At 41.3% G+C, this 27,561-nt stretch overlaps 1 protein-coding gene across 1 annotated transcript in view; it reads left to right on the top strand.

Annotated features, from left to right (window-relative positions):
• SSPN (sarcospan) overlaps positions 1–26,283 on the top strand; it is a 32,820-nt gene extending 6,537 nt beyond the window's left edge. The window contains exons 2-3 of the mRNA XM_021690704.1: positions 19,940–20,026; positions 25,902–26,283. Of these exons, the coding sequence (XP_021546379.1) occupies positions 19,940–20,026; positions 25,902–26,267 (453 nt within the window). The 3' untranslated portion in view covers positions 26,268–26,283. The remainder of the gene's footprint in view (positions 1–19,939; positions 20,027–25,901) is intronic.
• The last annotated feature ends 1,278 nt before the right edge of the window (positions 26,284–27,561 follow it).

The following is a 27,561-nucleotide window of genomic DNA, read 5'->3' as shown; positions in this document are numbered from 1 at the left end:
CTAGAGAAATGCTGATCAGAAAGGGTCCATCAGAGTCTAGAGCTGGATGGGACCTCATGATGATCATGATTTTAACTCTAGTTATTTCTTGCTGTGAATATCCAAGTCCAGGTTTATGACGAGTTCATAAGCTGAAGCTGAACTATTTTTTTTTTAAGTGGATGTTGGTGACAGTATTTATAACATAAACCATATAAAAGCCTATTTCAGAGGCACATCCTCTTTGAGATTTTTTGGATGCCACCTCACATCTCAGTGTATTGAGATAAAACTTGGCAGGAGTAACTGTCAGATGCCTGAGCTAGGCAGCTCAGTGGATCACCCTGGTTCATTTTAAAATTTATATGTGTATACCTATGTGTTTGAAAATAACGAAAATGCATTTTCCTTTCGGTCTTAGTCTGCTCCAGTGGGTTCTGTTCAGGTGTCTCCTCCCAGCTTGCACACAGCTGCTTCCTCACTGTGTGCTGCCATGGTCTTCCTTCCGTGCCTGTGCTTGGAGAGAGAGCACGATCTCTCTTCCTCTTGTAAGACCACCAGTCCTATCGGATTAGGGCCTCACCCTTCTGACCTCACTTAACCTTAACTACTTCCGAAAAGCCCTAACTCCAAATTCAGTCACCTTGGGGGTTAGGGCTTAAACATAGGAATTTGGGGAGGACACACACAATTCCATCCACAGCCCTTTCAGTGAGGGATGTAAGTTGGTACAACCACCTCAGTGTTTCTTAATCTCGTTTCCCAGCTTATTCCTGAAGGCCCTACAGCTTCCACTGGAACAGCCGGAAGTCTGAATGTTTGTTTGTTTGTTTGTTTAAGATTTCATTTATTTATTTGAGAGAGAGAATGCGAAAGACAGAGCATGAGTGGAGGGGGAGGGGCAGGGGAAGAGCCTGATGCAGGACTGGATCCCAGGACCCTGGGATCATGACCTGAGCCGAAGGCAGATGCGTAACCAACTGAGCCCCCCAGGCGCCCAGTCTGAATGTTTCTAATGGGAATTCGGAGCCAGTGAACTGATATGTGGGGGTGCAGCGGGGTGGCAGGGCTCTGTGCTCATGCTGGTAGTGAGGAGTGAGTCCCAAGGAGGTGGTTTTTACTGCTTTTACAGATTGCTGCTTCTGTCAAATTTCCGTAAAAATAAAGTGTAGTAGATTCAGCTAGTGACCACAATTCTTAGGCTAGCTTGGGCATTTCATTTGCTACCTTAGCTCTTTAAGGCTTAGGAACCACTGTTTAGTAAATTTCTGCCTTTGTTTTCTGTTCTGGGAGTGACTCGCTGTCAGGACCTAGTGAAATGACACCTTGGATTCTGAGGCAAGGAAATGAGGGTGGTTGGCTGTGCGATGGCCACTGGCCTCTGACGGACAGTGAACTCATGCTTAGTGTTTCTAGAACTCAAGGGAAGTCACCTCTCGCGTCTTTATACCATGCAGCTCTTGTTCTCATTTTTGACGATGGTTCTGAAAGTGACCAGATGACCAGTCATTGTTCTATGGAATGGGTCAGAATAAAACTCTGGAGCTGTTCCCACCTGAGTCTCATGATGTAACAGCCTAGGAGCCTGCATCTCCTTGGTAGATGCCCCCTTCGGCTCACCTTCTCATAGGATCCTGTTTGTCCAGCTTAGACATCCCAAACGGGGCTCTGCTTTCCTTTGTCAAGTGCCACACAGCGCAGACCATCCCAGAGGGAGAGATGAAAGGACACTAACTAGAACTGTCCGGTATGCCACCTTCCAACAGTTGATCCAGTCCGAGGCCCAGAATGAGGAGCACACACAGGGCATGGCCCTCGTGCCAGGGATACCCTGCAATGTCTCCGGGTTGATCTTTGAGCATATTTAATTTTTTTTTTTTTTTTGCGAGAGAGAGAATAAGAGAGAGCACGAGAGGGAGGAGGGTCAGAGGGAGAAGCAGACCCCCCGCCGAGCAGGGAGCCCGATGCGGGACTCGATCCCGGGACTCCAGGACCATGACCTGAGCCGAAGGCGGTCGCTTAACCAACTGAGCCACCCAGGCGCCCGATCTTTGAGCATATTTAAAGCGGACCTTCTAGAGCCATGTCCCCTGCCTAACAGCCAAGAGTGTGTTTGAGTGCTGTGTTTCCTGGATGCCGGCAAAAGGCCAGTCAGTGACCGGACACCGAAAAGCAAAGGGTTTGCTCACAGACAGCCTTCTCAGATGCTGCTGAAGAAGTGCTGTCAGGGCCTGCTTCTGTTGTTGCTGAAATGAGCAACGCTCTGCCCTGGCTGGGAGAGGCTGCAAGAAACCTGGGGGATGCTGCTGTCTGCGTGGCATTCCACTCCACTGTTGTTTTGAAAGTGTTTGATTCAGCATTCGTTGTAACGAGCCATTAAAATACCCTTTAAGATAGGTTATTGCCAAGGAAGGCCTCTCTTGTGTGGAAGATAATGACAGGTGACAAGGAAAGAGGGGGACTTGCTAATGTGTTAACTAGACCCTGACTAGGGAGAGAATTTTGGCTTTATTACCAGGGCGAAAAGAAGTAATACTTAGCAGCTTCCTTCTAAAGTATCAGGTGTGGTACACATATCAGGCCAGTAGGCTCAGGCTGAGTCTTATCTCACATTTAGCTGTGCCAGGAACGCTGTGAAGGAAAGAGGCCTTTTCCAAGATAAGGGAAATAGCATTTCAGGGTTCATCATTTCTGCTGGAGGGCGGAGTGTGCTGCTCACTTAGGGACAGTGCAGGACGACCATCCCTCCCTCGGTGAAAGGGGGAAGCGTCCAAGGCCATGAGCGAGCAAACCAGGTCTCCGTGAGGTGAAGACAGTATAATCAATGAAAAATAATTCCTCTAGGACCGCATGTAGATGAGAGACAGAACCCAGCCATTTCAGTTTATATGTTACATGTTCAGTGGGGTGATGCACTTCTCTCATGCAATCAGCTCATCAGATTCTGAAACAGAAGGATCACACCCACGCACGTTGGCTTCGTCTCATAAATCTTTTTGTGAACAGGTAGTTTGGGATGCCTATTAAACATTTCGATCTGAGTTAAGGGTTCTGAGACCAAATAGAATTTTTTAAATGAACATAGGGTGACCGTAACTATTGTGTTATAGAACCCTCAATAAAGGGTTCAGAGAAGGGAACAGAAGAAATGCTAGAGAGGCTGCAGGCTGCTTGGGGATACTGACCTCTTCATTTTGAAAAGGACAAAACAAACACTTTTCAAAGGAGAAGTGATATTACTATATATTACTTAATGTTACATTATAGCCTGTTTTTTTCCTTTTAAAAAGTGCTCTCAATTAGAAAAGCCACTTGATAATATTTTTTAAGGGTTGAACAGGGTGGTTCTCTCATTTACACTCTTGTTACAGTGTTATATAATTGAATTTATATTGGTTTACTGCATAATTTCTGTGTGCTGTACTATTTCATAAATTTTTATTTATTGTACTGTTTCAGATATATGAATCCAGGTTATTCTTGTAGAATTATCTTTGCAATCATTTATAAAGTGGGACCCAATTTGAGAACCTACTTAATTATGCTGAGTGATAAGATCCAGCCCATAACTATACCACAGGAGGAGGCAAAAATCCACATTTCCAAGATTCCTTTCTCTTCTGAGGACTTGAAAAATCCCAAAGTGAAACAAATGAAGTATAAGTTGTTTATTTTTCCCACAAATATATAGCAATTCTATCCCTTCTGTTGATTCGTGGGAAATGCTAGAACACACTCTTTGTTTCTTTTACATTCTTTGAAAATGGATAATTTTGCAAATGTAGGTATTTATTGAATTCATTGGCGATTAGTTTCTGATTAATTACCACGAGAGTGAGTTAGGTGGTTTGTAAGAACAGAAACAGAAGCCTATATGAGAAAGAATACTTCAGGTTTTCACATCTTTTTTTTTAAATTTACTTTGAGAGAGGGGGTGGGGAGGGGAAGAGGGAGAGAGAGAGAATCTGAAGCGGACTCCCTACTGAGCATGGAGCCTGCCTAGGGGCTCCATCTCACCACCCCAAGATCATGACCTGAGCCGAAACTAAGAGTTGGATGCTTAACCAACTGAACCACCCAGGCACCCCTAGAGTTTCCACATCTTTGCCTGTCTCCGTTGGTCTTTCCATATGCCAGGGACAGTGCCCCCCAGGAGCTCAGTGTCTGGGAGAGGACACACAGACAACCAACTACAATTCAGTTTAAAAAACCAGGTACTGAGGTGGTGCCCTGAAGAAGATAACACAGGGGAGGCTCTGATTAACCCCATTTAGGGAGGATCAGAAAAGGCAAGGTGAGGGCGGTCTGAAATTGCAGGACAGGCGTCAGCTTTGGAATGAAACAAGTGTGGGTAGAATCCTAGCTCTATCGATTTGTAGCCATTTCCAAAAATCGTTGGTTTTGCTCCTTATTATCATTTTTGTGTGGGTTTGAATAAGTACCAGCAGCTCTAGGCAATTCTATGATTATTTTTAAATTATGAAATCTTTCAAGTATATAATAGCATGTAGAGAATAAGAAGACAACCACTTACTTATACCCAGGTTTGTCATTTTAATATTTTGTCATAAGTGTTTTTTTTAAGAAAGAAAACATTACAAGACCTGTTTCTTAGTCCTATTTACCTACCCCACCCTCCTTCTCCTGTTATCCACTCTCCTGAATTTGACATTTATTACACCTGTGCGTGTTTTCGTACTTTCTTATATGTATATAACCATAACCAATAATTAATTGTGTTTTATGTTTCAAATTTTATATAAATGGTAGCATAACATCATTTTTGCTCAACATTGTTTTTGAGATTCATTTATAATAGTACATGGATACCATTCATTCACTTTTGTTATGCTGTAATTCCTTATAGAAATATACAATTAACTTATTCTCCTGTAGATGAAAACTTAGGTTATTTTCAAAACTGGTTTTTGTTTTTTTTTCAATTACAAAGTGTTGTAATGGACATTCTTTCCCATGGCTCCCCATGCACTTATTTCAAAGATTCTTTAGGGCACATTCCTAGGAATTGACTTATTGGATCATAAGATATAGGCATCTTCAACTTGCTAGCTAGTGCCAGATCAGGACCACAAAGCCACAGTTGCATGAATTTATACTCCCACCAGCAGTAAATTAGAATTCCCACCAATCTACAACTTGTCAACATTACTTACTGTCAGGCAATTTACATTTTTGCACATCTTATTTGTGTGCAATATCATGTTTTAATTTATGTTTTTCTGATTACTACAGGAGTTGAACATCTTTTAATGTTTACTGGCCATTTTTTTTGTTTTCTAGCATTTATTTACTCCACAAATACTGCCTGAGTTGTTTGTCTCTTACTTATTGATTTATAGGGTTTCTTATCTTTGTTATTTAACCTTTATGATTTTATCTACTGCAAATATCTCCTCTTAGTTGGTACCAGACCTCTCATCTTTGCTCATGTGCCTTTGTTGTGAATAAGATTTAATTTTAACATATTTATATTTAACGATCTTTTTTATGGTAGGTGCTTTGATATGTTTTAAAGAAATCTCTCTCTACTCCAAGTCATAAAGATCTTTTTCTAGACTGTGTTCCCAAAATGTTGAAGGTTTGCTTTTGTATTTTTATCTTTAATCTATGTGTTCTAACTTTTTATATATGAGGTAAAATAGTGTCTCATTTTTCTCAAACAAATTATTAATTGTTTTAGTACTATTTAATGAGTAATTGGTCCTTTCTGTACTGAATGGCTATGTCCATTTATCATCTATCAGCTTTCCATATTGGATTTGAGGACTGTGTCTGTGAATCTCTTTAGTTTCATCATTTTATTTGTCATTCACTGTGCTGATACCACAATGTTTAAATTAACAGCGTCACAGGGCTCCTTGTGATGAAGAGGGTAGCGTAGCGGCTCACCTCCCCCCCTCACCACTCCCATCGTTTTCTTGTTCTAAATGGCCTTGGTGAGACTTAGCCATGTTCTCCTTCATATATATTTTAGAATTGGCCTTTGAGGTCCCAAGAAAAGTACTGTTGATATTTTCATTTGGCTTGTACTTGATATACATGAGCAAAGAACCTCTCTCCATTTACCTGATGCTCTACAGTTTAGCCCCAAGGTGTCCAAATGTAGATTTTCTTTCTATTTTTCCTACTGGGGACTTGTTATGTTTCTTGAATCTAAGATTTTTGTGTTTTCACCAATTCTGAAAAAATTTCAGAATATTTGAAATATTTGAAAAAAATGTATTATTATTATTTTTTTAAATACCGTCTCTTTCTTCAGTCTCTCCATTTCTGAAACTACTGTCAGAGGTATGTTTGGACATCCTTATTTCATCTTCCCTGTTTTTCACCCTCTCTGCTGTGTATCATATCTATCTCTCTGTTCTGTAGTTTGGATTATTTCCTCAGCTCTATCTTCTAGTTCACTGTTCCCCTTTTCAGTTGAGTTGAACCTGTCTGTTATATAGAGTTTTTCATTCCAATGTTTTTTTTTTTTTCATTTCTAGAACTTCTATGTTTACTGATGTTTTCTTTTTTAATATATCCCTAATGTTTTTTAAAATGCCCTGTTTTTTGTTCATGTTTTCTATTTCTTCTTTCATGGCTTCAGTTATTTTGAGTGTACTTTTTTTATAGGCTCTATTCTTTAGTTCCACTATTTGAAATTCACAAGCTTTAATTCTTAGAGAGTGTGTTAATGCACACATGTGATGGCCTTTGCTAATGAAATGATTATTTATGTGTTTGCTATAATTAGTTCGTGAGTCATTTTCCAAGAGGTTTTCTTTATATGTAATAATTTGATGTGGCCTATTTGAGGGTGTAACCCTTCCAAATGGTTTGTCTTGCCAGGTGTCCCAGTGATATCATGAGCCTAGAGCCACTTTTTTTTTTTTTTTTTACTTAACCTATTTATTATGGAAATTTTCAAGCATACAAAAAAAGTAGATCAAATAGTATAATGTACACCTATGTTCCCATCACCCAGCTTCAATAATTATAAACTCATGGTCAATCTTGCTTCATCTGTATGCTCCTATACTCCACATCCACATACCACATATTGGTTTATTTTGAAGTAAATCCCAGATATTATATCATTTCATCCATAAATACATCACCATGTAAGTCAAAAGATGAAGACTAAAAAATAATCAAAATACTAATCATCCCTAACAAGTTAACAATTTCTTAATAGGATCAAATCAGTGTTCAAATATCCATGATTAACTCAAGAATATTTCTTCACACTTTGTCAGAATCAGGATCCCAATAAGATCTATACACTGCAATGAGTTTATATATTTCTTATGTTTCCTTTACTCAAAGATTTACCCTTTCCCTCTCCTTTCAATCAAAGTGTGCTCTCTCTCTCTCTCTCTCCCTCACCTCCCCTTACCTTCCTCTTTCTCTCCCTTTCACAATTTTTTTGTTGAAAAAATGAAGGTTTTGTTTTGTTTTTATAGGACTACTTTCTCAAAACCACCTCCACCCCACCCCCCATCAGCTAAAACAGAATACTTGTCTTGATGACTTCCAGCGCTAGTGGGTTCATTATTTTCTTGTCATGTAAGGGTGTAGCCATTTGAGGGGCCTAGATTTATGCCATGGTCTTAGCTCCATCTCTTAGCCAATAGAAGCTCAGAACATTTTAAAGTATTTTATAGCAAGAAGGGTTTCCTAACAGTCCTTACTTTTATGCAGAAATAAAACCTGTTGATGTTTTAAAAAATCATCTTTGGATCAACTTGCAGGTTTCTTTACCTCTCTGAGTCACAATTTTCTATAAGGTGGAGTACTATTTTTTACTTATAGCATTGTTTCAGGAAATAAATGAGCTTAATATATACGAAGTGGGTAATGCACAAAAGGTACCCTTTCTGGGTAGAGGAGATTCTTGAGCAGGGTTTGAAGAATGAATAATGCTGGATTCAAAGTAGTTGAAGGGGGGGTACTGTATCAGGAGGATAAAAAAGTAAAAGGACATTTTAGGTGGAAGACACAATTCATGTCCTAAACTCAATTTTCATCCACAACCAACTTTATTGCTTCACAATTCTGTTGTTTGTGTTCATTCAGTCTTTTGAGGATGTAATTGAAAAAATTCCCAGTAGTTACTATCAAATATGAATCTTAACATAGACACAAAAATCTGTTATAATATTAAAATAAGACCCAAACCAAAAGGATTCTACTTGAATGTCTCCATGATAAGTCATGTGTTAGGATAGTTGTTGGATTTTTCTTCTGTTTTCTGAGTTGATACAATGCTCAGTTGTGAGATTGGTTTAAAATGAGCTATTTGCAATAATCTTTAGGCAAGGTTTTTGGAACTTATGAATTGTAGCAACTTCGTGCTGGCACATCTCTCAAAGATCTCCCTAGCTTTCCAGCCTTACTTTGGCAGGGACATCAAGAAAAGCACACTATATCCATAGGATTTGGGGGATTCAGGCTCCTTTCATCCAGCTGCTGGTCACAGATTCCAACTCCTTTTTAACAGTTCTATCAGGGTAGTTTTCTATTATCTTATAAAACAACAAATGAGATACAAGTGAACAGATGCAAAGCACAATGTGTGCTGAGAAATAAGGCAGTCACTTGACAAGCACATTTCCTTCCCACTCTGTGCTGGTACTACAGATCTGGCTGAACCACACAGTGATGAAATTACAATGCCACGTTGGCTAAGAAGGTTCAAATTAAAAATATATGTAATACAAAGAAATATAAAGATATATAATACATGTAAATATATTTTATATATTTCTGGTGTAGTTTGAAATCATGATAAAAGCCAACACTTTGAATTAGAAAGGATGTATGCTACCACGGGAAAAGATTTCAGCCTGGTGTGTAAGTGCTCATTAATACTCCCTACTCCTTTTTTTTTTTTCCCAATAAAGATTTATTTATTTATTTATTTATTTATTTATTTATTTATTTATTTATTTATTTGAGAGAGAGAGAGAGAGCACACAGTGGGAGGTGGCAGAGGGAGAGAGAGAATCTCCAGCAGACACCCCACTGAGTGCAGAGCCTGAGGCGGGCTCCAGGCGGGGCTTGACCCCACGACCCCACGACCCTGAGATCATGACCTGAGCCAAAATCAAGAGTCGGACACAACCGACTGAGCCATCCAGGCGCCTCAATACTCCCTACTTCTTTACCAACTAGTCAGAGCTTTGATTTCAACAGAACAGGTGACTCTATCTCATTGTTGATGATTACATGAGCAATGATTTCCTTAGAATTGCCTCATTACTTCTTAGAAATCTTGTGTTTACAGTGTATTTTCCAGAGAAATCTAGATAGAGCCAAGTTCTAGGTGATGATAGGCCTGCTTTGTTTTTCAACTTAATTCATTACCACATTAAATTATTTATTTTGCATACCACATTTGAAAAGTCTGTACATTTACAGTAATTCAGACATGGACCTGTCAGGTATCAGCTCCTCAGTCAAAAGGACAATCATAATAATAAAGGGGAGAAAAAGACTGAGAGGACATTATAGATGGTCTAAACTCAGGTATGACTGAGCAAGTGTCATTTCCCTTTAGACTCTGAAAAGAAATAATTTTCTGTGATAGAATTGCTTATCCAGAATTGCCTTTTCACGGAGAGATTTTGACCCGGATCTCTACCAGCTTCTTTTAAAAATAATCTCTTGGCTTATCTTCGCAAAACAAATATTACAAATTGTACCCCCAGCCCCCACAGGAGGCTGGGGAAATGTATAGATGAAGATGTGTGCTCTAACCCCAACTCTTCCCAGGCCAAGTGGAATTTAGTTCTTGAATGAAGAGAATTTTTCTGCACCAAAGCTGTCCATTGGCAATTTTTACTCTAAGGAAAAAACAAAAGTAAAAAGAGTAAAACAGTAAAGCTCTGGGGTTGTAGATTCCTAAGACAAATGAAAAGGCTCTGAATCTCTTCCTGATAATTTCATAAGCCAAATAAAACTCTCTTTAGCAGAAGTTGCTAGACATAAGAGGTTGTTGCTAGCTATAGTTTTGTTTATAGTGGAAAAGAAGCTACTACTTTGCTTTACAGTTTTTTTTTTTTTTTTTCAAATTTGTAATGAATGATCTGGGCTTTAATGCCTTTACATTAATATTCGTAGTGTTTAGAGACAGCTACACTTTTTTTTTTTTTAAGATTTTATTTATTTATTTGAGAGAGAGAATGAGACAGAGAGCATGAGAGGGGGGAGGGTCAGAGGGAGAAGCAGACTCCCTGCTGAGCAGGGAGCCCGATGCGGGACTTGATCCTGGGACTCCAGGATCATGACCTGAGCCGAAGGCAGCCGCTTAACCGACTGAGCCACCCAGGCGCCCCGAGACAGCTACACTTTTGTCTTGCATCTTGACGTTCAATTCTGTCATAAGCTCTCCTGTTGATTTTGAATCTTTATATTTATATGCCTATCGCCTTTGGAATTTCCCATTAATATCCATGCACTACGTTTGGCTAAAACAGTTCTACTTAAAAAAAAAAAGTAATATTAATCTTGGATATGCTTAGGACAGAAAATATTTTTACCTGAACAGCATTTTTTTTTTTTCTGGAAATTAAATACTTGTCTTTGTAAAACCATAATAGTGTCATCAGAGAAACATATACAACTCGCATGGTTACCAAGGTTGACATTTCCTGGGTATTAGAGGATAAATAGGTTTGAAGCAAAAAGGAAAAGAAGCAGAAAAAGAATTGTATAACTCTTAGGTGTTTGCAAACTATTTATGTCAACAATACTGGGAAGATTTTTGAGAAGTGGGCCCTTGCTATGAAAGCAAAAGTAGCCCAAGTCACAAAATGAATGGATTCATTTATTCATTTGACATATGTGCTGGGTACTGTATGACATCCTTTACATATACTGTCTCCTATAGGCCTTAGAGCCATTTTCAAAGTAGGCATTGTTGGTCATCTCACAGATGATGGAACTGAGGCTTGAAGAGGTTAGCTTGTCCCAGACAAAAAGCTAGAATGTGGTGGAGGTGGGTTTTGAACCCAAGTCTGTCAGATCCAGAGCTAAGATATGTTGCCTCCATCTCTATCTTTAGGCATGCGACCCACTTTGCTGTAAAACTTTATATAGTTATCCTCTGTTGCCCCTTTTCTGGGGGCATGTGTATGTTATCTTTAATGGAGCCTGTTAGATCTTAGGTAACTTACAGTGCGTACATGTTGTTGAAATAACAGAAAGAGCGAGGCTCTCATAAGAAACAACTGTGAGTCCACCATCTTTTTAAAGGTGTGGCGGGCATTACCAGTTCAGTGTTTAAGGGGGGAACATAGCACCTTGAGGATTTATTGTTTGTATCTTGCTAATTACTATATGTCATGTTTGTGGGAAAAAGAAGCAATGATGTAAAGTCCTATGTCCTCCATGGCTCTTCCCAACAACCGACATGTATCTATGTCAACCAATTTGTTTATGGTCTGCCTGTCCACTTTATTTTTTTATTTTTATTTTTTTAAGATTTTATTTATTTATTTGACAGAGAGAGAGAGAGACAGCTGGAGAGGGAACACAAGCAGGGGGAGTGGGAGAGGGAGAAGCAGGCTTCCCGCGGAGCAGGGAGCCCGATGCGGGGCTGGATCCCAGGACCCTGGGATCATGACCTGAGCCGAAGACAGACCCCTAATGACTGAGCCATCCAGGCGCCCCTGCCTGTCCACTTTAAAACATTGGCTCTATCAAGGCAGTCATTTTTGTCTCTTCTCTTTACTGAGGTATCTCCAGACCCTCAAAGAGTACCTGGCACGCGGTAGGTACAAAATGAATATTTGTTGAAGGGACAGAATGAGCTTATTTCTAAGATGGGTTAGAGGGCTACATTTATATGTATTAATCATTTCAGCTCAAATTTAAGCGTAAGTTATACTGGCACAGTTTGAGGTCATATGAGATGGGAAAAAAAATATAAAACCTACTACAATTGCAGGCGCGTTATTTATGATCCTTAACACAAATTATAAAGAATTATTTTCTGTTACACATGAAGAGGCGGAGTCTTAAAGACTACATCACCTTCCCCAAGCCTGGCCAGTCATTTGCATCTGAAAGACTGTTTTGCACACGGTGCTTCAGGAGTGGTGCTTGGTGCCTTTCAGCATAGGAGAAGAGCAGATGCTGAAATGTTCTCCACATTTCTGCAGTTCCCATTTCACTCCCAGTGCTGTCCAGATTCCTTCATGGGGGCGGCCAGGCTGTGTGATGGTTGAGAGCCAGGCTCTGGACTCTTGGTACAGCCCTCAGCTCTGTATTTGCTCTGTGACTTTGAGCATAAAACCCTTCTGAGGCTTAGTTTCCTCATCTATGAAATGGGGCTAATAACAGTGACTACTTCATAGGATTTTCATGAAGACCCAATGGGATAATTTACCTAGAGTGCTTAATTGTAATGTCTGGCACATAAAAGTGCTGAAAGTTGGCCTTAGATGTCTAAACATCTAGACTTGATAATTAGTTTTTCTTGTGTAAATATAAAGATCATGGCAAATATCCACTGGTATCCACTAATACAAAGTAGACTGCATGGTATTTGTAACCAAGACAGTACACATGTTATCAATTTTATTTAATTAATTATTTTTTGGTAATACATTTGTGAGCCCTGGGGCGCCTGGGTGGCTCAGTTGGTTAAGCGACTGCCTTCGGCTCAGGTCATGATCCTGGAGTCCCAGGATCGAGTCCCTCATTGGGCTCCCTGCTCGGCGGGGAGTCTGCTTCTCCCTCTGGCCCTCCTCCCACTCATGCTGTCTCTCATTCTCTCTGTCTCAAATAAATAAATAAAATCTTTAAAAAAAATACATTTGTGAGCCCTTAAATATGCTCTAAATTTGGTCTACTCTAATAAACGTATAAGTGACTTGCAATAATAATTATTATAATAATTGCTACCAGTTATCTCTTAGGCATTATTGTAGGCACCTTATTTACCTTATCTTTACTCTTTGAATTAACCACCAAAAGAAGGCATTATTGTCTCTATTTTATAGATGGGGAAACTGAGGCTAAGAAGAATTAAATAACTTTGTCCAAGATCATTTAGCTAGAAAAATAATAGAGTCAAGCATCAACCCTAGCCTACAGTTTCCCCCCGTGTGGCATTTAATTATAGTTTCCTACTTGATTTTAACAAAACTAAATAACAGTTACCATTGTTGAACAAACTGTTAATTAATGTTTCATGCTTTTGAGAGTTATTTTCACCTTTCTTACCGCATCTGATTAGGAGGAGTATTTTTGAGTCCTTTTATCGTGCTTTACCAAAAAATGTAATTTAAATAATAACTAATAATAATAACTATGGGGCGGGAATAACCTCATAATTCTACCATACTTAAGTCCCATTTAACACCAAAAACTTTATTGTCTTTAAAAAATAATACACAGGGGCGCCTCGGTGGCTCAGATGGTTAAGCGTCTGCCTTCGGCTCAGGTCATGATCCCAGGGTCCTGGGATCGAGCCCCGCATCGGGCTCCTGGCTCAAATGAATAAATAAAAAAACTTATTAAAAAATAAAAAATACACAGGAGGAAAAAAAAACACAATTGATTCAATGTCCCTTACACTTAGGAAGGATGAGGGGTTTTGATGAGTGAATAGTAAGGAAGGATTTGTATGAGCTGCTGTTGACTCCTCATATTCCCTCTTGGTCATTACCCACAGCAATTAATTTTCCTATGCCTCAGTTCTTCAGCAAAGTAGGGATTAAACTGTGAATTTCCAAAGGGCAAAGAGGGTATCTTATTCTTCTTTCTAGTCCCAGTATCTACCTCAATAAAGGTTGTTGAGCTAACTTCAGTGGGAAGTAATACTGATATCAGGGTGACCGTTAATAGCAAGATCTGAAAGATTACATTGTACCAGTTCTTACTCCATTTCCACAAATTAGGAGATGAATATTAGGATTTGTCTCTGGGTTTCTCCCTTGCATCTTTATATTTGATTCTGCAGGCTGGTTTCAGGGATTCCAAAGAACTAGGAAAGAGTAATGTGCCAAACTTTCCTCTTTAGTTGCAAACTAATCTCACTTGGTTACCAGATGCTTCTGTAAGAGCAGGGACTCACAGGAAGCAGAGAATGGGGTAGAGGTGCCAGGATGTGCTCTGGGCTTGAGAGAGCAGACTGTGCACATCTCTTCCCAACACCAAGTTCAGTGACTTCACGTTGATAGCAATGAAGGATTTTTCCCTCCAGTTTTAAGGGTTCCTACAGTAGGAAAGACTAAATTTCTTTATGAGGAAATTATTGTTATTATATCTCATTATTAGTTATAATAAACAAGTCTTTTATAGGAAACTCCGCTTGTCAGTGCATCACTCCAGATCCCAATCTTTCAGATAAACCCCATACCAGGTGTCAACATGAAGAAGACTATGTTTTTAGCTTAGACTAGTGGTTCTCAAAGTGTTGTTTTAGGACTAGCAATGTTACCCAGTAATTTGTTAAAAATGCAAATTTTTGGTCTCCACCCCAGACCAATTGGATCAGAAATTCTGGGGATGGGGCCAGTTTTTACCAAGTCCTTCTGAACCACTGGCTTCGACTTTGTCTTACCATAAGGCCGTGGCAATGAGAATCTGGTAAAAATGCTTAAGTGATGCTAAAATATTCTCTCCCATCCTTCTGAAATCTGGATCCAATAAACATTCCTTAGTAGATCCTCATGAAATGTTCTTTTATATATTATTTAAATCTCTGATACACTATGTGTTAATGAACAATTCTCCCAAGTGAGACTGCATTTGGGTCGACAGATCGCCATGTTGATCATTTGTTGAAAAAGATTTGTAATAGTCTCCCTTAAATCCTATTTAATAGATGAAAATCCAGACATTCTCTTAAGAAACATCCAGAGGAAGACTTACAGTTCTGCTACATCTCTCGTTGATCAATTCTCTGTTCAAACAGGAGAAGAGAGTTCATCTTGTTACTATATTGACTGAATATAAAGGTGAAAGTTGATTAACTTACAGAAATAGAGTCACGTTTCAGGTACACAGATGAAAGGGCTGGGGTGGAAGGAGGAGAGAGACTTTGAAAGGCATTTGACAGGGGAAGGTTGTATTCCCCAGGTAGCCCTGTCAAGCAGCTCTGTCGACAACAAAAAGAAGAAAACAAATAAATTGGAGGTTGTGTGAATGTCGCAAGACCAGAATATAAATCCGGACGACATGGAGAGCAGTAAATATCAGTAATTCACATTCTCACAAAATGTTTTACACTGGTATCTTCTAGCTATGCCAGAATGAAAAGGAAAAAAATAATATGTAGGTAAATCTCCCAGACACTGGTCCGACATTCACCTTTTTTGCATAATGCCAGCCCTTAAAAAGCCTCACTGCAGGCACAATAGGCCTACTGATGAAAACAAAGACAATGTGTGACAAGACTCAAGACTCCTACATCTAGAAATGGATCTAACACTCAGGGAACATTTCATCCCTGTCTAACTTTCTAACTCACAAGAAAGAGTGAAGCCTTCACTCTGAGCAGATAAAGAATATCTTTAGACAGAAAGTGGAATGTAGGACTTGTGTTTTCTTTTGATGCTAAACAAACTGTAGAAACATGCATCTAAAAATTGATTGAAGATGATAGTAGTCATCTTTTTTCCCATTAAAAAGAAAATCATTCCAAGCTTCTGTTATCTGTCTGTACATGGACTAAATCTTCCCAGGCTCTTAAAGCCCACATGTCCTTTCCCCAGTGCCACCCCGTTCTTGTTTGGCTTTGTGCTCAGTGATACCACCTGTTCACCCCAGGCCTGGGTGTCTGGTCCAATGAGGGCCTTCTTGAAAACCTTACATAACTGTTTTTTTGTTTTGTTTTGTTTTGTTTCCTGTTCCATGGGCCTCACCTCACCAAATCTAATGGAAGCTCTGGCCCAGAATCCAGGAATGTTGTTCCAGATAGACCTGGCGGGTCTCACTGCTCATTAACATGAGCTCCTACTCCCTGCCTGGGAAGTCAGAACACCCTGTCTTCCTGGGGCATCCATGGCCTGCCAGCTCAGGAAACGAGACCCTTCGTCTGGCGTGAGAAATCTGGATTCCTCCCCATGGCCATAAAACGTTCAGTTTTAAGTTTCAATAAATACTACTCTTCTAAAAGGTGCTAAACACCAATAAACTGTCTGATGAAGTATTGTTCTAACATGTGGATCTGTAGGTGAGAAAAAGCAGTTCGCCCCTCCTGGAGCCTCCTGAGCCCTAGCAGAAGGCTAAGAAATGAAAGTGTGTTGAATGTATTCAGGCTTTATAGCAAAGACCCTCTACAAGGACCTAAAAGTGAAATCCCAAAATCCAAAAGGACAGTTTCATAATATTTAGACATGTTATGATGTACCACCAAAATTATAAGTATGTTTGAGATGCCTTCCGTTCAAAAGAGTCAAAAGTTTTTCATAACTGGGCAACTTCCTTGGCTCTTTTCTGTTTTCACTAGACTCTCTGGATGATCTAGCATTTCTGATGGTTTCAATGACTTCATGTATGTTGATGACTAACAAGTGCTTCTCTCCAGCTCAGACATCCTTCCTGAGCTCTAGGGCCATGTGGCTGAGCTTTGAATCCCTGTGGGCAGCATCACTTTCCACTCCCATTCTGCTCTCTTGTGTCTCCCTAAATGTCAGCACCATCCACCTGGCAGCTCAAGTCAGGTCGCTGAGCACCTTCCTGGCCCCTCCCGCCCCTGCAGGCTTCACCTCTGGTGGTTTTCAGAGCCTAAGGATTCTGTTTCCTCCTGTCGCTTCAACACACCCACTCTCTCTCCCCACTGCTAGCTGAGCTCAGGCACTCACCATTTCTCCACAGATACACCAGGGCCTCTCAGCTACTCTTCCTTTCCCAATCCATTCTTCACGGCCAGAAGGACCATTCTAAAAGGCCATGTAGATTGTACCATTCCACTGTGCCGAACGCCCCAGATGGAAACAAAAGTCATTTGTGACCTACCTCCTGTCCATCTCTATAAACACATCTTTCACTGTTTCTTCTCTAATCTTCTGCACTGGGGCTATGGGAGTCCTCGAATGTTTACTCTGCATCTCTCCATGCTTTTGTACCTACTAGTACTTTCTTTATTCTTCCTCACATTCCTCTCCTAACTAGTTTCTGCTTATCCTTCAAAATCCATCTCCCTTCAGGAAGTGTCCCCAAGTTGCCTTTGGGGTTGATCACCGCTCCTGGGTATGATGGCAGACGAGGTCTTAGTACTTACATGGTATTCTAACTTCATTGTCCTCTCTTTCCCCACTGCACTGGGAGAGAGCTCTTGGAAGGCTGAGGCTCTGTCTTTTCACCTCTCAATTCCCAGAGCCATGCACAAGGTCTGGCTAGTGTATGTTCTCAAAACAGTTCTGTCAGTTGACTAAGAGAAATGCCCTAGAATGAGGTCATATGTTCCTGTGCACCTTCTTTCTGGAAACTGGCCTAAATTAAGGCTACAAAGAAGTAGATACTACTAAAGTGGGAAAATTTGTTCAAGCAAGGCACAGAGTCAGATTTTAAGATGTGGGTCATTTAGGCCTAATTATGGGAATGTGTCTCTCATGAAGACAAAGAGGAGAGTCTTGGCAGGTGCCCACTTCACAACAGCCTCTAGAGACAAAGACAGTTATATGGGAGAGAGCTGGACCCTGGGTACTTGCAGACAGATGTGAACAGGGGTGTACAGGCATGTGCTTAGGGATTTAACACTCCACATAAAAGCAAGATGGAGAAGCCTCCATCTGTTTTGTTGCCAATAAGCAAAAAAAAAAAAAAGGTCTTTCTTCCATTGTTTCAGTTCTGTAAATTTGTAATGTGAGAATACATAGTAAGCCCCTACAGGCCTGATCAAACTTATACCTCAATTAGATTTTTTTTTTAAAGATTTTATTTATTTATTTGACAGAGAGATAGAGAGCACAAGTAGACAGAGAGGCAGGCAGAGGGAGAGGGAGAAGCAGACTCCCCGCGGAGCAGGGAGCCTGATGCGGGACTCGATCCCAGGACCCCGGGATCATGACCTGAGCCGAAGGCAGCCGATTAACCAACTGAGCCACCCAGTCGCCCCTCAATTAGATAATTTTTAAAAATGAATTTTGAGAAAGAAATCCATCCCTGACCTGGGAATGTCAGCCATGTTGTGGGCTCTACACGTAACTTCAAGATCATTACTTCTGCATCTGCCAGTGCTTTGCCGAAAAGCTGCCTCCCTGGGTCCCACCTACTTTGTTTTCCACCCAGCTCTCTCCAACCTGTGCCATGCTCATGTATTTTAATGCTGCATCTCTCCCCTGGGAATGTTACTATTAAGTTATCAGCCAGTCCTAATGATGGAAAAGCCTGTACTAAAAGCAGGCTTGGCTTTTGGCTTCACGGCCCAGTAGAAACCTGAACAACTCTCGACTTGGGAACCTGTGAGGGCAGAAGCAACTTATTGACTATGTCCAGGGGAGAATAGGATAGAAGCATTACCTTAAAATGCTATGTTGGCATTGTAAGTAAACAGCTCTCCCACCCTGTGGTGTAAAGCTAGCCCTAGGGGTGGAAATGATCACCAAACCAGTCATTTAATGACTTGCCAGGTGATACTCAGCCACCCTTCCAACATCTGTCTCTAGGAAACTTGTGCTTATTAGAAAATGCAATTCTGTTGCTTTTGGTTTCTATCCTAAAGTAGAACTTAGCAACATTTTAACCTTTCCAAAATTAAGTGTGAATAAATACATTTTGATTAGAAACTAAATCACAGTGCACTAAAAAAAAAAAAAATCTGGTTTGACAAAGCAGTTTAGTATCTTTTCTCTCAAAGTTGTCATTCCTCCTCCTCCCAGCCCCCTTCTTCCCTTTGTGGACACTCAAACATGGGGGGATCACTTCCTTTTTCTCCGTGGCCAGTGTCCTCCTGTCAGTCATGCCGAAGCCACGATGTGCAGATTCTGCTGGACTATATACCTTTCCTCTCTGCCTCTTTCTCTGGCTTTGCATGCATCATCTCAGCTCTGGCCCCCCTGATATAGTAATTTTGCTTAGATCAGTAAAATGATATCCTGGCGTTCTCACCGCCAACCTACCCAACACCACTGCTCATCTTCCTGAAACATGTCTTGAGTCATGTCATTTGGTCAAAAAATTTCAAGGGAGTCCCATTACTTCCTAAATCAATCCTATATCCCTAGATTTTTAACTGACTGTTCTGCTCTATATTTTGTTATTTCAACTACAGGTATATATTTGCTACTCTCCCCGCCACCAGCCTACCTCTGTGCAATTGCTTGTGCTGTTCACCCCAACTACCTCTTTTGAGTGCTGGTTTCATTATTTACTAGCTTTGTGCTTCTCTTTCCTCATTTATAATATGAGGATCATAACAGCACCTACTTCCTAGGGTTTTGTGATGATTGCACGAGGAAATCCATACAAAGCCCTTAGAAGATCGCCAGCACAAAGTCAGTCGTCGGTAAACGTTTCACAATCATTATCATTATTATCATCATCCCTTTCAAGGACCATTTCAAATCTGCCTCTTTAGTGAAGTCTTTTTAAATTGCCCAACTCAATGTTATTTTTTCCCCTTTTTGTACTTCTCTGAATAGCATTCAACATATAATGCCCTGTCTTAGAATAGTACGGGCACTTATCTTGGCCTCGACTGGACTCTACACTTGCTGAGGTTGAGGAAATTTTATTCATCATTTTGTATTCTAAAGGACCTCATACAGCACCTGGCACATCAAAAGGACTTAATAAATACTGGCTCAATTGAAAGAAATTGATTTTACTATTTTAAAAACTCTGTTCCTCAAGCCGAGAAAGAAATAACACATACAGATAAGTAAATGAAATGAGCGCCTCAATAACAAGGCTTTTACTGGTGAAAGACGCTGAGATTGATGTCATTAGGATGCACGACTGGCCCTGATAACACCCTTTTCGTCCATGTCCTTCCTTGCAGGTCTGCTTAGTGGCCTATCTTGGTTTGTTTATGCTTTGTGTCTCATATCAAGTTGACGAACGGACATGTATCCAGTTTGCTATGAAAGTAAGTTGTCATTTTTCTTTCTCTTTTATCATCACACAGAAAAAAAACCCCACAAGTACAAAATAAAAGAATGCTTTTTAGGGGGTTGCATATCAGATTATTCTAGAAATTGCATTTTTACACAGGCCAAAAAAATGTTTTAGGAGGGCATTCATCCAGACCCCAAAGGTAATGCTGATTTTTTTTAAAGTCTTAATTTCCATGCACTAGGTTGGCACAGAGCATATGAAATCTGTCCTTCAGTGTCCTTACAAGGAATATTGAAAATTCATCAGTTCAACAAAACACTTGGCCAGGGAAAAGGAGTCTCTGTTAGTGCCCACTTCCATATCTTGGGGGTTTTTAGAATATTTTAATAAGGAGGCGGTCTAAGTGTATTTCCTCCTGTAGGTGGGATCACTGAGACAGAAAAAGTACATTGGGTGCATCCAGATGATCTGTGCCAAGAGTCTGAGGGTAAAGTGGGGGAGGGGAGGGATATGCATGGTTTAACAAGTGTGTGTGTCTTTCCCATGCATGTATCTTTTTTTCCTCCATTAAAGATGGTGCATTTGGTTGGAACCATTTCAAGTACACAGCATTTTCACTGCACAGTAGAATCTGCTCCAGAGGGAAACAGACACACCCTTTTAGAGTTTAGGGAGATCAACACCCAACTCAGCAATCAGAGCTAGTAGAAATCAAATTCCTACATTTTCTTTCAACTACTTGTAGCCCAGAACAAAACGTTTTCTGTAATGTTAGTTTATTGAGGGTTTTTTTTTTTTTTGGTCCATTCACACTGTCTACTTTTCTTTTGTAACAAAACACATAACAACTGGATACTTCTTTGTTCAAACAAGAAAGCATAGTGCATAAGAGTAAGTCAGCTCTTATTTAGAAATTAGGAAGTTGCAGAAAAGATATTTTATATTCTAGTATAATTGAAGCAGTTGACATAAAACAGCAAAATGCTTCTATGTATATTTAAATCAGGTTGTAAAAGAGTAATTAATGGAATAAAAATGTTCACATTATTATCAAAAGCTGGCTACACAAAATATATGGTATGATCCTACAGAAATAAAAAAAAATAGCTCTCTGCATAGAAAAAAATAGTTATCTGTGAGTGGTGGGAAGACAACTGCAGTTTGTAGTCTTTTTCTCTAATTTTGAAATGTTCTCCAATAGTTAGATATAACTTTTCTAATTAAAAAAATAAGGGATTCTATTTTAAAAAATTGATATAATTTCATGGATATGCCTACATTTGGAATTTTTACTTTTTCTGAGGGTGTTCCTTAAAAGAAGGCCAGATAGAGCAGGCATCAGTCCATGTTTACTTTTTTTGTAGAGGTCTGACTAAACACAGCAAGGCTTAGTGATGACTTAAAAAAAAAAAAAAAAAAAAAAGCCAGAAAGCCTAGTAAGAAATGCCCTGTTAAATTACAGGAACCTCTTTCACTAGGGTAAAAAAGTGCTCTCTGCTAGGTTCATCAGCTTATGTGAAATGCCCCCATTTCCCCTCCAGATGACCCAGCAGAAGCACCAGCATCAGCTTCACAGAGACCCCCAAAGCCATCTCAACAACCTGCACTTAAAATAAGGAGCAAGGACAAAAATAAAATAAAATAAAATAAGTCAGTGCCAATGTCAGCCAGGTTGAGAATTCCCCACTAAGAAGATCTCATTAGCTACCTTCCCCCCGCCCCGCCCCACCTGTGACAGGCACTGACAAATACGGAGGCAGTTTTCTCCTCTCCTGAATGTGACCTTTAGTGGTGCTTGCTGTCAGCTCTCTAAGGCGCCCGCTATATTATCTTCAAGTCTAAAATGAGCTTCAGTCAGTCTCCAGGGTTTCCAAAGGCACAAGTTACAGCCGACTTTCTTTGTGCCTCCACACCATCTGGGGGGCGGGGGGAGGGAAGGCACGAAATGCATCTTCATGAGATGTTTCTCACTAGCGTAACCGCATTTGAGTGCCTGCGTATTGATACCCAGGCCTAAGCTTTGTTGGAGATTTTTTTTCCCCGCTCCCGTTGCAGACCCAGACGGCCAGGGCAGTCACTCCGGGGGGGTCACCGCGGCTCTCTGCAGCCTGAGCACGCACGCGCGCGCGCGCCCCTCTCCCTTCTTCTTAGAGACAATGGCCATGGGACTTGGCTTTCCCCCTCAGGCGACTTCGGTCCTCCCTGGCCGCGCTCGGGCGGGCCCTGCGACGCCACCGGCGCGTTCCTCCTTCCCCCCTGGCCCTGCCCGCGCGGCCTGGGCGGGCCCCTTGGGCCCGGGATTGGGCCTCCTGCCTTTCCTCGTGGCCCTGTCTTCTCGGCGCTCACCTGGCTGATTTTCAGAAACGTGTCCGGTTCATGTGCTTGGCAGCACTCCCGGGCGCGTTCCCCGCGAGGGCATTTAAGGCGCGGTCGCCTGCGCCCACGGACACGAGGCCCCCGGGCTGCCGCTGTTGCTGCAGGGGCCTCCCCGCGCCTGCCACCGGGGAAGGTAATTAAATCGAAGGCGAACCGCCCTCCTCCCCGAGCCGCCGAGCGTTGAGGCTGCAGCCGGGTACCAATTAGAGGCCGCGAGCGAGCGGAGCCCGCCCGGGCGCCGCTGTTACATAAGCGCGGGGGGCCTCGGCGCCCCCCCCCTGCCCGCCCGCGGCCGAGCGCCCGGCGCGCGGGCTGGCGCGGGCAAGACAGATGCGTCCCGGGCCCCGCTTCCATCAAGATATATTTGCTCGCATTCCCAAGGTCATCGTAAACACTTTCATTGATAGTTTATTCGTGCCGTGTAGGTAAAACAAGCCACTCGATTTTAAATTACAGATTCTCACCCAGAAGCTTGTTGCTGTCAGATGAATTAAAAGCCGTGAAGGAAAAATGCTACAGCGCTGCAGAAGTAGCCCACAGGCTTGGCGGGGAGCGGGGATCGAATATGTATTTATGTCTTAAAATGGATAAGAAATTTGATTCTGTGGCTCACACCCGTTTACTCGGCCTGATGTTTTCACGGGGTGGGAGATGCAGAATCACAGTGTGTGAGATACGCCCCCATGAAAATGCATTCATATTCAAAGGAGCTGAGGGGCATGGCTTTTGTTTGTGCGCTAGCTGGCTTCTAGCATCTTTAAGATGCTCAATTAAGATTGAGCAAGCCCAGTGTTTGTGTAAATGTTTACATCCTTTCTATAAGCCAAGTATGTGCTGTTACTCCCATGTGACAGAGAATAAGACAAAGCCAGTAGAGTTGATATCCTAAGAGTCTTGAGAATTGGCAGCTCTTTCCATCTCTAGTAATTTGCTTATTGATTTCACAAATACTTAAGTAGTGCTACTATGTACTAGACACAGCTCTAAGCCCTTTACCGGTATCCACTCTTTTGATGCTTATAATAATCCTATGACCATAGGCGCTATTATGATCATCATTCCAAGCTTAAAGGCGAAGAAATACAGGTACACACGGGATTGATTAGTTTGCCCTAGGTCCGTAGCTAAGAAGGGAAGAATCAGGATTCCACTGCGGACAGTCTGGCTCCCCAGTTTATGCTCCTAACCATCAATCTGCTGTACACTTGTTAAATGTCTCAGGCAAACCTGTTCATATCTAAGCCAAAAGGTGATCTTTTAAAAATAGGCAAAATTCTCATTTCAGCAAATGGATTTCTGTGATTATGAGAGAATAATATTTTTTGCAAGCATTCGAGTTATTTGCAGACTGAGAATGAGGGATTATTTTCATTGCTTCAAGATATTGTCCCAATGAATATTAAAGAAATCTGCTAAGGATGTATGTGTGTGTTGGAGGTAGGAGTGTTATTGCAAGACCTCCTCAGTTCCATCCATTGATGGCAATAAAATGTGCAGACAAAACTCCAATTGGGGGCATTCTACTAAGCAGATGACTCTCAGGTGGGAAATTATCCCTTTAATTTGGGCCTTCCCTGCTGGTAAAGGCACCCATGTACCCACATCCCCAAAGCAAATAGTTCCCAGTTCCATGCTGCCTGCACTGGAAACACGGCTCTGATGGGCACACTTTAGCCTGGCTCTTAGTGTCAGGAGTTTGAAGTCGATCGTCAGGCCCAAAGATTTCAGAACCACCCAGAATATTTCAAATAGTCTGCCCCAATGTTCCCACAAAAATAAACTCATACTCTTTAGCCTGAGCACTATAGTGTTTGCAGAAAATACGGCCACTGAAAATTTAGGGAGGGGATATATTCAATATAACACATTGAATCTTTCCTTTTTAAATTTTTAATGGTGCCCATTTGGATTTATCTGCTTCCCTTCCTCCAAGGGAGACTAAACGTGTTAAATAGAAGTTCTCCTTGTTGTGTCCCTGAGATAGAAGACATTGCAATAAACTGTTTTGCAGATTAAACAGGTGGGTTCCAACTGACAATTCTTCAAGTGATTTGAAGAGGAAGAAGAGTGTGTGTGTTTATGATGCCTTTGATGGGACGATCCAGAGAAGCTAGGCACTCCTTGGTTGTGTAGACATGCTAAGACAAGATGGTTTAGCCAGTGAGTTCCACCTTCCTCCTATGCCCTCAGTCAAGCTTCAGGCAAACTAGACACATGATTAGGGCACCAGCACACATGCACACACACAAGAAAGAAAAAAAACACCTTTTTAAGTATTCTATATTTAAGACTTGAAAGCACTTGAAATTGTCACTGTGTGGAGAATCACTCACTTGGAGGACTTTTGTTCCCATGTTTTAGAATCTTAGATATGTGTTTTTATTTTAAATGACAGATCATTGGAAGTGGAGGGAGTGCATAATCTTTTTAGAGCTACTTTAATCTGAACCTGGACATGAGTAGGACTACCCTTACTTTGAGGAGTTCACATTCACCAGAACTGCTCTACAAGAAACTTTTGACGGTGGTATGCAAATCTCACACAAAGAACTGGGTTCAGTACACTAGTTCCAACAGCTAGGGACTCTGTTCCTTATCTAGACCCTCAGCAGGTGGGACCATGAAGAGAAATGTTTCCAGTAGGTCAGTGCAATCCCAGGAACATTTCTTGTTCTATAAAATGCTTTATGTTGTGACTGTGTCAACAAGCACTCACAATTTTTGATCAGCACATTTCAGGTGTAAGCTAAATGTCCTGTTCAGGGATTCCATGGTTCTTCAGCAGCAGAGTTTAGATCTTGAACCTGACTTTTCCATCACAAGGCTATCACGTAGGCCAACAGTGTTCAGAATCTCTTGGCAGCTGAAGGGCCATTTAGGGTTTATTTTTATGCTTGGAACTACATGGTTATAGGTAGACTTGGGTTGGGACTTGCAGGTGATGAAGCTGACATCCAGTTGTCTACCTTCTGGAACCATAATTTTTTTTTCCAGCAACCTCTGACTGTGGATCCTGGCATTCCTGGACACAGGTTGGCAGTCACTATATTGAACACTGTCATTTTTATTAACCCAGTTGATCAATCACTGCCAACTCTGGCCAACACAGTGTTTACATTGCAGAAACGTGTTCTTTACTTCCAAGTCTTTCTGCAGTCTTCAGATGAGCAGTTTCTGAGGTCAAAAACAGTCACAGCCTGCCTTTCAGGGATGGTTCTCATGCTTGGGAGTCACTTAAACTGGTATCCACATCCACAAACAACCCACAATCAAGCTAACATTGTTGGCGCAATGTATGAAATGCACCCGACATCTGTATGGCAAATAAACATAGGATCAGGGCGTAAGGACTGCTCACTATCCAATCAACATGGAACCATTCCTCTGTCTTGAGGACTCCGTTTCTGAGACAAGAAGAGCCCCTCCCTCAGGACCTTCCTGATGAGAGAAGAGAAAGCACAGCTTCGATGAATTAGCTAGTCATCCAATGTTCTTTGTAACTGGCAAGGTTCTCTTCTGCTTTCCCGCAGCTCTTGTATTTCCTGCTGAGTGCTGGGGGCTTGACGGTCTGCGTGCTGGCCGTGGCCTTTGCCGCCCACCACTATTCGCAGCTCACCCAGTTTTCCTGCGGGTCGGCTCTCGACGCCTGCCACTGCAAGCTGCCCTCCGAGGAGCCCCTCAGCCGGACCTTTGTGTACAGGGATGTGACCGACTGTACCAGCATCACGGGCACGTTCAAACTGTTTTTACTCACCCAGATGATTCTTAACTTGCTCTGCGGCCTCGTGTGCTTGCTGGCCTGCTTCGTGATGTGGAAACACAGGTACCAGGTTTTTTACGTCGGTGTCAGAATGTGCTCCCTCACGGCTTCCGAAGGCCGGCAGCAAAAGGTCTAGCGTTCTTGCTCGAAGGTGGGAGAGGAATCAGCCCACTGACTAGCTGAGGTCAAAAAAGAGAAAGGAGGAAGAGAGAGAGAAACTTTTGACAGTAATAACTAATAGTTACTGTTCTAAAGGAATATTTTTGTATTTTTCAGGAAATAAAAGCATCTCTTCAGGTTTCTATAGTATTTTTAAAAACCTTTTACAGGGAAAATCAGATTCAGATTGACTTTGGGACGTTAAAGGAACATGGAACAGGGAAAGAACGGCATGCGTCTATCCTTGCTGCGTGGAATTTCCTCCTCGTATAGATTTCCCCTGCTTTCTGAAAGTAGAGCATTCCCACCCATGCAAACTTTCATAAACCGAAATGGTGTAAAGCGAAGAAGTTGTTTTGTAGAAGTGAAAATTCTTCCGATTTCTTTCGGTTAGCAAAAACTGGTACTCACATGGCTATTTTGTAAAGCAAAGTGGCACAAAGCAAACTTTCGGAAAGTGGGGGAAACCTGTCTTCATTTTATTCATCATTTGTACAATCTTCTTTCCTGCGAGTTCAGTTTATAGCGTGAATTGGCATTTCAGGCCCACTTACTAAATTGTGCCGTCTTTTCCAGAACTTTCCACCCACACCCCCGCCTTATCTCCACTGTCTTAGAGAAAGGCAGGGGGTGGGGAAGAGCTGAACAGCCAGGTTGAGTCTCTATTTTCCCTGGTAGAGATGTCTCCAAGGCATGAAACAGCTTGAAGGTGCCGAGTAGAAAAGGAAGAGACTTTGCAAAGGCTGAATAATTATAAACACCTGGGCTGGGGCCAAGGCCCTTTTCCCCTCAGCCCCCTTAGTTTGGCTCTGCAAGTGGATCCCTAACTAAATGCTTTGGATGATTGTCTGCTTCTCAATAATTGAAAGTTGGTGGTAGTTGTATTCTTAATGATGTAGAAGGCTCAAAAATAATTACATTATGCTTCTATTCTATCATCTAAAACAAATCATTAAAACTAATTTCTACCTAATTGTTAATTATAATTATGCTCCGAAGCCTACTTAATGAGCCCTGGCTGTTCTTACATAGCACCATCAGAGAAATTACTCTCACAAGAGAGGAGGCTTAAAGATTCTTTCTTCTGAAAGCCAAGCTTTACAAGGGAGAAGAGAAAATTTTTTTATTAATAGTTCAGGTTAAAAATACTCATTTAAACAAAAACAAGAGCATTTGTAATGGGCAATGTTTGTACAAATAGCACATTTGTGATATGTTGTGAAGTATCTCTCTTGGCAGCTAAGTACTTTTGAGGAAGATTGGGAATGCCA

This window comes from Neomonachus schauinslandi, chromosome 5, assembly GCF_002201575.2.
Source record: "Neomonachus schauinslandi chromosome 5, ASM220157v2, whole genome shotgun sequence".
NCBI lineage: Eukaryota > Metazoa > Chordata > Mammalia > Carnivora > Phocidae > Neomonachus > Neomonachus schauinslandi.
This window is presented reverse-complemented; position numbering and strand designations above follow the sequence as displayed.